This window comes from Euprymna scolopes, chromosome 2, assembly GCF_053919585.1.
Source record: "Euprymna scolopes isolate OS-2025 chromosome 2, ASM5391958v1, whole genome shotgun sequence".
NCBI lineage: Eukaryota > Metazoa > Mollusca > Cephalopoda > Sepiida > Sepiolidae > Euprymna > Euprymna scolopes.
Window position 1 is genome coordinate 106,179,979 of NC_136483.1, and position 13,643 is coordinate 106,193,621.

Below are 13,643 nucleotides of genomic sequence, written 5' to 3' on the forward strand. Positions count from 1 at the left end.
ACCACTGAATGGTTCAAAACGTCAATTAAAGCACATGAAATTTTATAGCAAGCCCCACTCTCTCCACTGGTTTACTTTTACTTGTGCAGCTGCCATCGCGCAAAGGTAGCATGCGTACCACAGATTTAATCGACATAAGTCCAGTACAAACAGACAGAAGTATATAGAAGCCAGTTTCTAGATATGTAGCAGTAGGGATTATGTAGTCATAGTGAATAGTGTAGTTGTCATTCCCAACTGTTCGTTCGGGTATATGTTCCCAGGATTTTTTACTACACTGAATGTTGAGTTTCTTACACAGCAGTGCTGTCTCACAGTACTCTCTCTAGATTCTAGTAACTGTAAGAAAGCTAAGAGAGAATTTACTGAAACCACCAAAAAATGCATCGAAGCACAGAAATTAGGAACCCGTGATTTCTGGAAAATCTACAACAGTGTAGTAAATAATGGGCAATCAGCAATTCCCTCACTATCCAACAATCATGAGGTTGTTTGCTCAGCAACTGAGAAGGCTAACATGCTTGCCATTCGGTTTGCCTCCAATTCCACACTGAACCCTGCTAACTACCCCCTCCCAGACTTTCCTTTGCAGACGGACGCCACACTAGACGATCTGAAAATCACCTCTTCTCAGGTGCATGCTATCATAAAAAATCTTGACACTTCAAAAAGCATGTGGACCTGATCTCATCCCGGCTGTGCTATTAAAAAAAGCTCCGCCGAAGTAGTTCCAGTTCTCTCCAAACTTTACAACAAATGCCTTAATGAATCTTGCTTTCCGGCCTACTGGAAAACTGCTTCTGTGATACCAGTTTTCAAGAATTCTGGCAAAAGAACTGACCCAGTAAATTACCGCCCCCATTAGCCTCATCCCACTTTTCGCCAAAAGTCCATAATTAACCAAGCTCTAGTCCATCACCTTACAAATGCTAAACTTCTGACCGACCAACAATATTGATTTAGGCAAGCCTGTCCCACAGCAGACATCTTAACTGTAATCTCTGAACGTATATACTATTCACTGGACAAAGCAGGGGAGGGTAGAGCGGTAGCTCTAGATATATCTAAGGATTTTGACAGGTTATGGTATGAAGGTCTTCTCAGGAAAATCAGATCATACGGTATCACTAGAAGAATACTTAACATAATTAAATCCTTCTTAGATAAGAGAAAAAAATCCAGGTTGTCCTTGACGGTCGTACATCTAAACAATATGATATAAATGCAGAAGTGCCTCAAGGGTCTATCCTTGGACCTCTATTATTCCTAATATTTATAAATGACCTCCCTGACAAAATTGTCTGTGAGATGGGTATATATGCTCATGACACCACGCTCTATAACAGACACGACAGGAAAACAAATGAACACATATCTAAAGAAGTGGCAGAAACACTAGAGGATGACCTCCAATCTGTAGTGGAATGGGGACAAAAATGGATGGTCACATTCAATGCTGCCAAGACTAAACTTGTTTCCTTCAATAATTACAAGAAACCTTCTGTACCACAAATAGCAATGGCCAAAGACTCTTTATCTGAAAGTACATCTTTTAAACTCCTTGGCCTAACGTTCACAGGAAACATGAGTTGGAACAATTACATTGAAAGCATTGCCAGGACCGCTGCAAAGAAGGTAGGTTCTCTCTACCATGTTAGAAAGCTACTAACGACCGAAAGTATCCTGTACCTCTATAAGGCCACGATTCGCCCATGTATGGAGTATTGTTGTCATATTTGGGCTGATGCATCTGATACTAGTCTCTTGCTCCTGGACAAGGCTCAAAAGAGAGTCTCCAACCTGATAGGTCCTGAACTGTCATCTAAGCTTCAGCCTCTGTCCCATCGACGAAATGTAGCATTCTTCTGCCTGTTCTACAAGTACTTTAACGGTGAATGCTCCAGCGAACTGCGAGTACTTGTATCCCTTCGACGTAAATACCCCCAACAAATCCGACAAGCAGCTAAATCCCACCCCTTCACAGTAGAGATCCCTAGATGTAAGAGAGTCTTCTACTCCAGCAGTTTCTTCCCCAGAACTGCTAGACTTTGGAATTCCATTCCGGGTTCCTGCTTTTCCAACTGTACTGACATGCAGAAGTTCAAGTGTAACGTGAACCGACATCTTGCTGCCCAACTCCCCACATAGTACCTCTGTAGCTTATGTCCCTGATAGTAGCCCCTACATCCAAGTGGCAATGTGCCTTGTTTGGGGTGAAAATGTAAAAAAAAAAAAAAAAATGTATCCTTGACCTTTTAACTAAGAGCAAAGTCTAATATGAGTTCCGGTATGATTTCTTTCTCTTTCACAGACAGTAACCGAAGACAGAAAAGATGAAGTGTAGTATCTGCTAGTGTTCTGATATTACACTTCATCTTTTCTATCCTTGAGCAGTCAAGAATAAATCATCTTAGACTGAGGCAATTTTAATTTTGGCCCCAAATCAGACACTTTTGGAGATATGAACCCTTCCTCCCTACACGTATACACGCACACATTAAAAACCAACTTTGTGACTGTGTCTCACTTTGTCCTTATGAAGAGACAAAGAGGACTCCCGAGCAACACTGGTTAAATAAATGTATTAATTAAACTATCATTAAAGATTTCGTGTGTGTGTGTGTGTGTGTGTGTGTGTGTGTGTGTGTGTGTGCGCGCGCGCGTGTGCGTGCGCGCGCGTTACTTTGATTATTTTTTTTTTTTTTTTTTTTTTTTTTACATAGGCATCACCGCTTATCAAGGCCAAGAGGCCACTCGAGGATAAGGGTTAAAGAGTGTACAGTAGAAATTGGACAATATAGTAATCGTTAATAATGGAAATTGGGTAAATTTGTTAGCTTATATGGAACGGTTCATCAAAAACTTGTTTACCTTAGACTTGAAGACAACCATATTGTAGTCAGTTATTATGCAAATTGTTTTGCCACTGCTCTGTCGCTATTACGGCTGGAACAGGATTTCGCAAAGTAGGAAAAGGATAACATCATCCATTAAAATAGAAAACATAGAAGACTCATGGCTTTTACAGTCACGGGTTTTTTATGTGAACAGTAACTATTATTTTGGGGGTACTTATTGTACTGCTGAAATAATAACGTTATTATTTAGAAAGCCATTCTTAACATGGGAGGGGATGGTGTTTTGTAACTATTATGTACTTTCACCTAACAATTTAATAAAAAATATCGTAAAAATTGAATTTAACTTAAAAATATTATTAAAAAAATAGCGCGGTACAATGAACCATTTTATTATTATTATTATTATTATTATTATTATTTATTTATTTATTTATTTACTATTATTGGAATAAAACAATGTTTTCAAAGTCTTATTTGTAAAAAAAAAAAAAATTGTAAATGTAACTATATTTAGAATATTTGGTACTTATGCAGAATACGAACCGTGCTGAAATAATAACGTTATTATTTAGAAAGCCGTTCTTAAAATGAGGAGGGGGAACGTTTTGTATTCTATCCTGTACTTTCGCCAAACAATTTAATAGCGTAAAAATTTAACTTAACTTGAAAGTCCTATTTAAAAAAAACAATAACACAATCCGTAAACGTTTTATGTATTTATTTATTTATTAGGCCAAGGCCGCCTTCGCAGGGGAATATATCTCTCCCAGGGCAACTACTACAGCTAATGTCGTATATGCGGAGCTGACTCTGCAGCAAGGCCCAGAGAATGTGGAGGAAGGAGTAAGGATCGATCGGACAGTTCGTCATGTCATTTTCTTTCACAACATAAATTCTTTACCTTTCTTTATTGATTGCTTTTGTACACGCTACATAGTGGCAGAGGGTCGCATCGCTTAATATTTGAGATATTTTCTAACAGTCGACACGTGGTGTTTCATCGCTCCTAATCAACGAAAAAGAAATCAGTTTCATTTTTGAAGCGATTCTTCGTGCCCGGAAAGAAATTCACCCACAGAATGAGAGCAGTAGTTGTCGTTGGTTTTATTATTTTTGTGTCGATTTGGTAGTATTAGTACAACAAAATGGAACGGAATACAATTTTACTACAGGTCGACAGCTGATTAAACTAAAAAAAAAAAAAAGTTTTATTTAAAGATGAGAATGCTTCCCTTTGCTTCTCTTAAAATCTTTTCCAATTTATCTAACTGTACCTGAAAACCAGGTCGGGGTCATATTGGATTCGATCATGTAAGGTTTGTATGTGTATCTCGTGTAGTTTCTGATTTAGTCGTACAATCGTACATACAAACACAGAATTACCATTTTTTTTTTTTTTTTTAGCTATACATACTCTGCGTTGCCCAGGAGTTCTTTTATTTATTTATTTGTTTTTTGTTTTTTTTTAAACACTTACTGTTATAAAATAATTGCATTTAGATAGCTACCAAATCTTTCACTCTTTTAATATCTGAAGATTTGCACAGAAGTTAAAATGACTTTCTATTCTATAGTTTAAATACTTTGGAAGAACCACTCCAGTGATTAACAAAATATTAAACTTGGAAATCGAAATGCATTCTGATGGATGTCATTTCGTATTTTTATTTATTTTTTTTAATAGTATTCTTGATTTTATTAAATAATTGAATACAATTTTTAAAATGATAATTTATAAATCACGTAGAAGCGAAAATAACACACGGGAAGTTGTTCCAAAATTTTATTAAATATATGGAGAGTAGATAAATACACATAAAACAGTTTTTAAAGTTCATTTTTATATTTTAAAATAAAATAAAAACAATCCATGCATGTCATCCAGACATTTTCGCTGTATCACAGCTCTTTGGCGTTGCTAGCCTTGGAAGTGCTTCGATCTAGGATCGAAACTTGACCTCCTACTACAAGATTCAACACGTACAATCCTTACAAGATGTTGAAATCGTTTCTAAATTATTGGAATATAAACCACACAGACCTCATGGAGTGCCTGGTCACGTTGACTGGGGGTGGTCTTGTCTTGTTAGCATTCATTACAATCACCTACATCGTCTTTCAAATCTTACAAAAACGAAGCGAAAAAAATAAAAACCAGAAAGAATCCAATACGTGTTCATCCTTGGAGTGTGTCCGCTGTAATCGGAAATTGCTTGTTCTACGGGAAGCCCGACGCCGGCTTACTCTCTATATCTTAGAGTTTGGAAATACGGGTTTATGCCGACTCCAGGACAGTCTCCGAACTCGATTCCATTATACTTCTATGTGTGACATTCGAATCGCAGATGACGAAAAATATCTGCGAAATCCGATTGTGTTCCAGTTGGACAACTTACCCTCGAGTCCTCGGTGGTTGTCCGGGTATGGTTCAAATCCGCACGATCACACCTGTAAGTACCCAAACGGGAAAACCGAAAACGCCGAAACAATAGAAAACAATCATTTCACATCACCCTCAGTGTCTTCCATGAACATTCCCAATTCCTTAGATAAGGACGTGGATACCTTGCATAATCATTTTGAGATAATCTCTGAGGAGTTTCATCGGATTTGGAATATCAATGGAAAGGTTCGGGGTGACTGGAAAACCAACTCCACTTCTCGGGGTCAGTGGAGTTTGTTTCACCTACAAAACCAGGGGCATTGGGTCCAAGAAAATGCCAAATACTGTCCGAGGACTATCGATGTTCTTAGCACTTTACCGAATTTAATGACAGAAAACGTCTTCGGAAATGTTTATTTTTCAATTCTTTATCCTGGAACTGATATTACGGAACATTATGGCGCAACAAACATCAGAATTCGATGCCATTTGGGTAAATATTTCTATTTTTTTATTAATCATAATTATCTCTATTTTTGGTATTTTTTACGACCTGCCCCAACGTAGCATAAACACCCTTAACCTATCTATGTTAAAGGCTTTCGGACCCCCCCCCCAACCGCGAAAGCTCTTCTTAACATGAGGAGACTGGGGGTGTTTATTCCGAAAGCCATTCTTAACATGGGGAGGTTGAGGGTGTTTATGCTACGCTGGGGCAGGTTGTAAAAAAAATAGGTACTCCTACTCCTGCAGAGTGATCCGCTGATCCGTGCTGAAATAATAACGTTATTATTGAAAAAGCCATTCTTAACATGGGAGGGTGTTTTGTAGCTATTCTGTATTTAACCTTACAATTGAATAAAAAAAACAAAAAACTTTAATTAAACTTGGAAATACGATTTAAAAAATAGCGCGGATGATCACTCTACCAAAAAATACCCTATTTTTACTTTCAAAACAAAATGCAGAATACGGACCATGCTCAAATAATAATTATTCTTAATTATGGGGGGGGGGACGTTTTGTAACTATTCTCACCTAACAATTTAATAAAGAAAAACAGTAAAAATTTTATTTGACTTGAAAATCCAATCTAAAAATATAGCACGGTCTGTATCTGGCATAAATACAATCTCTCTCTCTTATACACGCGCATGAGCGGGGGGGGGGGCTTCTTCCATGTAAATACGCTAAATAAATTTAAAAATAAAAGAAAAAAAAATTACTTATGGTGAGTTAAAGCCGGTAACCAAATTTTACGAAAAACAATTCGGAGTTTCTTTTTTTGTTTTTTTTTTTGTTATTATTTTATTTATTTATCAACTTTTGATTATTTAAAATATTCAGTTTTGAACTTGGTGCTTCCACAAAATTTGAAATGACTTTTAAAACTGGTCAAGAGTCAGCAAAACAAAAAAAATGCCTTTAATATTTAAGTTCGGGTTAATAAACATTTCGGTTCAAATTCTGTAGAAGTAGTACCACTATTTTAGGTACTTAAAAGAATGGGTATTCAGAGAATTTTAGTATGTAATATAGATACTAGTACCGAATGTCGACGGAGAATCTCGAGTCAATCCCGGAAATGGCAGAATCAGTTTACGGTTTGAAAGCCACGTTCTTTTCTGTTCTTTATTTTGCAGATGTTCGTCTTTCATCTTAATATTTTTGGGGGGCTTTGTTTTACAATAGGCAGAGGTACGAGAATTCCATTTTGGGGAGGGGTGAGTGTTAAAAGTGTTTAGCTTTTTTTCAAGATCAGCATCCTGTGTTAACAAAGGCTTTCTGCAGTAGCTGGACGAAAAAAGAAAACATTAAAAACCCTCTCACGTCTTTTTATGATGCTTGATTTAAAAAAAAAAAAAAATGCTTGTTTTAGAATTTTGCTTATTTTGAAAAAAAAAAAACAAAATAAAGAAAACCCAAAACCGGGTTACCGGGGTTTGTGTGCGCACGTGCGCGCGCTTGCGCGTACAAAATGGTCACCCGTGATAACATATAGAATTACATGTTTTAGTATTTGGAAAAGTACTTGTTTTTCGTCTAATTTTAATTTTTCGCCAATACTACACTGTGACAAGGCAGTTTGGTACGCGAGTGCACATTTAACAGCCTTTGTTTATGCTCGCGCGTATAAACGAAGGTTGGGCTGTGAAATGGAAAATAGTCCCAGAGCTAAGGGGTTAATATCATACAAACGGTAAATTTGCGACGGAAACGGTTACCATATTCTTTTAAAGCACACCGAAAACTACAAAAAAACTTTTTTTTTTCTATACGAATGTGAGACGAACCTTAAAGTAAAATAATATCGATTTTTCTTTATTTCTTAATTTCCTCTTGTCTTTATTGAAAGATAAAAACAGAAAAAAAAAATCGAAACAACCTTTTAGCCAATAAACACTAAAATCCCCCCCTCTCTCTCTCTCTCAAGTGGCCAGAAAGTGGGTACTCATTTTAAGTTAAATTTACATGGAAAAGTGATCACTTCATATCATGAAAACTTTCTTTTTTTTTTTTTTGCGGCGGAAACGGTTTTCACACCGAAATCTACAAAAAAAAAATATTTTATTATATACGAACGTGAGACGGGCCTTAATGTAAATTTTTATCAAAACTCGTAAAGCTGGGTTGTTTACTTTCTTTATGGAATATACTTCCAAAATATACATTAACATTTTAGTATTTTTTTTAGTTTACCGACCCCTCGGCATTCACTTCTAATTTGTCGACTTATATAGGTTTTCGGGTACGCTGAGAACGAATATCGCATTTATTTCTGCGCAAACGCGCAGTTATCCATATTTAAAGACATTCAGTATCCAACGTAATCACTATTGTTTTTGCTGGCGGCCATTTTGTTTCCCATTTAGGAAAAAACGCCAAAAACAGCCAAATGGAGCCAAAACAGCCATATCATGGCCCCCAAAAAACGGGTATTTTTCCGCTTCCCGATATAAAAACGGACAATCTTTTTTTCACTTTCTTAATTATATTCATTTTTTTCTTCACTTTCTTACTAAAATGCGTGCACGCGCGTAGTCACTTGACATGGGGCATGAATACATGGCGGACATTTTAAATGACAAGAAATATTTTTCACAAAATAGAGTTTTTCACTTCATTTAAGAGTAAAAATATTGCTGTCAGTAAGTTTTCACGAGCTGTTTACAAAAACATAGTTTATGTTTTTCGTTCTTTTTTTAGGGGAGGGGTATTCAAATATAGAACTCGTGTACTTTAACAGATGCTAGCTTCTGCTGTCGAATTAACCGTTTTTCCGAGCGGGGGCGGGTGTGCTGTGGCGACCGGCCGCTACAACACACCCGCCCCCGCATGGAAAAACGTTTTTTTTAGATTAATTTAGGCACCACCAAAAATGGCCGAAAAATCAAGTTGTTGTTTTTTAAAACGAAATTACATTTATTAAAATGAGTAACTTTTTTTTCCCAGAAAGATAAAACCCTGAATTTTATCATATAGAAAACAGAATAATGTAAAACTTTTTCTACTATTTTTAATTAAATTTTAAATGTTAAATTTTCCCTAAAAGTTAACAATTGGCATTTTTTGTCTTGCACAAAAAACGTACATAAATATTTAAAAAAAAAAAAAAGGTTTTTTGAAATAATTTATTTATTTGTTGTCTAACTAAGATTTAGGGTGATTTTCGATGAGAATATGGAAAAATAAGTACCTGGATTTCAAATAATTCCACTTATTCATGTAGGCAACCAGTTACTTCGCGTCGATCTAGACAATGTTTACGTTTGTATTTGATAAAAAGCAAACTATGGAAGACCAAACAGGCCAAAAAAAACCTTATTTTTCAGTGGCGAAAATTTCAATGTATTATTAACGCTGAGGTTGGCCATGACCAGATGGGTGACCATTTGTATGAGTTTGGTTTTTAATGTGTATGTGTGTGTGTGGGCCAGGCTCCCCAAAATGGGGGGGGGGGCAATTTAAAGCAGAATAAAAAAAAATTATTTCAGCGCGTTTGGTCCACCGTAGTCGAAAGGCAGCAAACGTTTTCAAACGGGATCGAAAAAATGCTATTTTTAACACAAAGGGCACAATATTTATTGATTTTTTTTTTTTTTTTTTTTTTGGTATCGATTCTTCAAAGCATGCCCTGTTTAATAATGGCCATGCATTATTCGGCTCGTTAAAAAGAAATTGTTAATTTATTTATCAAAGATTTTAAAATGGCTTTTTTGTATAAATATTTAAAAAAAAATTTTTTGTTTTGCTTAACTTAAATTAATTATTTTACTTAACATATTCACCGAATTTCACACTTCCAAACTCAATGTCCCTTACAACAACACAATATGTTGTGTTCAGTTTCAGATGATTATTTTAAGCATATTTGAAACCCCCTCAAAACAAGGAGGGGGGTTGTAAGCAAAAAATATATATATATATATATATATATATATATATATATATATATATATATATATAAAATATAATATATAATTATGAAAAATAAGTATTCTTCTCTTGAAAAAGAAGTTCATTCTTCTCTTAATAATCGTTGAAAATTTCGTATGGATCGGATAATTACCTAATTTTTGGTAGATTTTTAAAAAGACGGTCCGTCAAAAAGTACTTACCTGCCCCCCCCCAGTTTTGGTGGTGCCTAGATTAATTAAAAGGGGTTAATACCATGCAAACCGTAAATTTGCGACGGATTTGTGGCCTGCAACAGCAACATCAAATATCCCTAAAAAAAAAAACAAATTAGTGGTCGGTGTTCTGTTGTAGCAAAAGATGATATTTACCTTTTATTTTAATAAATTAAACTCTAAGTACTGTTTTTAATTTGTGGTCTTTTCTTTACGTTTTTTCCTTTCGCTCAAGATTTCTTGGAATTTAAGACATTCCCCTCCAATAAACCTTACTTTCTTTTGCGTCAGCATCGTTGGTTGGGAGGGGGTGATTCCAGTTACATGTGGTACATTTAGCTTCTTTTGGCGTTTTTTTCGTTATTGAAAAACAAGATGGCCGCCATTTAAAATGATAAGGATTACGTTGGATACTGAACTGCGTGTTTGCGCAAAAAAAATAAATGCGGTATTCATCCTTAGCGTATCCGAAAACCGACAGTCAACAAATTAGAGGTGAATGCCGAGAGGTCGGTAAACTAAAAATTTACCAAAGTTTTTTTGTTTTTTTTTAAATAATAGAAATATGATTTTTTTTTTTTTAAATAAATGCGCGCGCTCATGCAGCCATTTTTTTCTTACGTAATGAAATGAATTCAATTTTTCGAGTTAAATTTTTTTTTTTCAATTTATTTACTTTAAAAATCTATCAAACTTTTTCTATTGGTTCAATTTTTACGATATTTGCAGGTTTAATGTAAAATTTTATGCTCTTTCCAATAAACCGATAATATAATATTCTAGACAAACATTTTTTACCCCCCCCCCATATTTTGAAATATCTATTAAAATGAAAATAATTAATTTTCTCACTTAAGGTTTATATATCACAAATTGAAGATAAAAGATCAATAAATAAATTAATCTAATTAAAAAAAAAGAAAATAGCTATGTGCAAATTTTAACTGTAAAATCCAAAGTGTAAAACCTTTTTTTTTTCTAAAAAAACACTTCTTTTTTTTTTTTGTTAAGTGGAACCTCATATTTTGATAATATTGTTCAGTAAATATAGGACTCTTATATCAATTTTTTCATTTTCATACAATGTTGTTTTATTTAAGATTTAAAAAAAAATTCATTCCATAAAGAATTCCATATTTGAAATCAAAAACCCATGTATTTCTTTAAGACATTAAAAAAAAAAATCGAAAATTTGTCGAGGGGGTTGTTTATAAAAGTAAACTCACTTATGAGTGCATGTGATAATTTTCAAGTACGGTAACCCATATTGATTAACTTTTGTTGACAGCAAACACATGTCAGAAATAGAAAGGGGAGATTAATTATGGCGGTTTTAGGCCACCGTATTTGTCAACAAAGAAAGGGAGACAAACCCGCTCTGTGACCATCTGATATGAGAATTTAAAATGGCATTATTTTTTAATCATGGAATATAAAATATAAATATGGACAAATTCTTAACAATGAAGAATGGAAGTACTCATTGATTAGTATTTTTTATAGGTAAGTGATTTTTTTGGAATTTATATATTTATTATATTCAGAGTAAGTTAAAATTCGTTGAATTTCTTGAAATCTTTTTTGAAGAAAACCGATTAAAAAAAAATATTGCATATTTTGCTATTGAACTTTTTATTATTTTAAAATTTGGTCTTTGCTCCTTTTATTGAACAAAAATTAGGGTTTAAATTACATTTTTCAAGTAGTTATAAGCTTCAAAAGGTAGTTAGTCTAATTCACATTTTTATCACTCATTTTTAATGGCGACGTTCTGACACTTCTATATGTCCGCCTATGTCAGGGTAACATATATTGAGTGAGTTTCTAACAGCATTTGGTATAATTTTTATACTGTGTTCAACAGCGAGCATGCCGCCATTTGCATTTTTCAAATATATCGGTAAACACTGTTTTTCGAGCCGAATAAACATGTTACATCAAATAAAAACACTAAAACATTATCCAATTAGGTAGAAAAGTAACTTATCTTGCCTTTGATAATATTTATTTGTTATATATTTGATTTTTAACCACTTTTCGAAGGACTGTGGGACAGTAAAACATACCCTGCACGTCCTAAAATTTAATTTTTTAAATAAAAACTACTTTATCAAATTACATTGGTTTTAGGAATATGCCATTTTCGTTCAGTAAAAGGTACGTACGTCATAAAGACTTTTCTGCATTTTCAAAATAAGTGCAATTCTAAATAAGCACCAAAAATATGTAACACCTCGTTTCAAGTTCAAGTGTAAAGACATTTTTTTTGTCCAGCCGACAGGACTGCAGAAAGCTTTTTGAAAGCCTTTGTCAACACAGGTGCTGGTCTTGAAGAAAGTCATTTATTTTTATTTTTTTATTTTTTTTTTTTTTTTTAATCCTAGCCTTTGCATGCTTCATGTCGTCTGCATTTTTACATTTTTCGATATTTTCAAATCATAAATTGTTTAGACCATTTCTGGGATAGGTTCGGAAATTCCCGTCTAAGTATTCTATGTAAGAAATTCTGCAGAAATAAGCAAGCTTCTCATTGGTCGGTTTGACCACTTACGATTTTATTTGAACTTATCAGATTGCTTGTTCTTACTAACTGCCGAGGGTATTCTTGGCGCCAAATTTATCTTTTCAGACCGCCAGTTTCGACACAGATAACAGGTTGAGATGGATGTATGAAACTCTCTCAAGGCTTGTAGCCTCAAAATCACTTTGTCTCATTGAGACATTTTAATGCTCAATGTGGGGCGAAATGTTATCATTTGCAAACACCAATATCCTTATGTTGTGTGAATTATTTTATTGCACACTATTGTGCTCTGTGAATCAATTGACTTTTATCATTACAATATAATGTCTCTCCGAGATGAAATTAAGGTCTACAGTTTGACCTGTAATTTGTTCACCCATTCGGACGGTTATCCACAATGAACTCCATGAGGACTAAAGGACTAGCAGTATCCATCTTGGAAGGTATCACTTAACTCATCAACCTGTTGCAGCTTTTCTTTGTCAGCATAGTTTTGTATCCAGCATTGTGCAAAGATGAACTATTACCCTTTTCGGGTGTTACCGGCCCAGTTTGGCAGATAACTAAAGATGCCACATCTTTTGCAACTTGGATCTTTTTACTTTAATAAAATTTATGTTGAAGTTTAAAAGGTGAGCCTGTTGTAATTTCTGATTGTTTTTTGTTTTTTTTATTTATTTTTTTTTTCATTCTGCCAAGGGCAAAATCACTGTGAGAGAATATCACACATGAAATAGTTTGGTTGTCCATTACTTAGAAGTACAACTGTGTTAAACAAATTCTTGATTGATCGATTTTGGAATGTTTCTACAGAATTTGAACGAAATTTTGCCGAATTATACTTTAAACTGAGGGGTTCGGTTTAGGGGGGGGGGCATTTAAAAAAAATACTTTTTTTCCGTCATCATTTTTGGAGACTTCTACTCGGAACAGGAAAACACAATTCAAGAAGTTTTTCAAATAATTTCTATGAAAATGTTAAAGTTTCACATAAATTTTTGGTAAAAGCAAAACAAAATACACTAAAGTAATACAAAAACACAAAATAAAACATTAATTATTTGGACATTTATAAAATTGAAATAAAAAAAAAATGTAGATTTCATAAGATAATTAGAATTTTGAAATAAATTACAACAAGCATTTTTATTTTTATTTTTTTTGCTTTTTTTTTTCTGAAATAAATGAAAATGGTCTTTATATAAAAACTAGCAGACCCGTGTACCAGCGTTGCCTGGTGGAAG

General features: G+C 34.2%; 1 protein-coding gene across 1 annotated transcript in view; it reads left to right on the plus strand.

Moving 5' to 3' along the window:
- Positions 1-3,616: 3,616 nt before the first annotated feature.
- The window catches only part of LOC145294009 (aspartate beta-hydroxylase domain-containing protein 2-like), a 52,719-nt gene continuing 42,692 nt past the window's right edge, over positions 3,617-13,643 (plus strand). Inside the window, exon 1 of the mRNA XM_080140969.1 lies at positions 3,617-5,737. Within this exon, the coding sequence (XP_079997095.1) occupies positions 4,858-5,737 (880 nt within the window). The 5' untranslated portion in view covers positions 3,617-4,857. The remainder of the gene's footprint in view (positions 5,738-13,643) is intronic.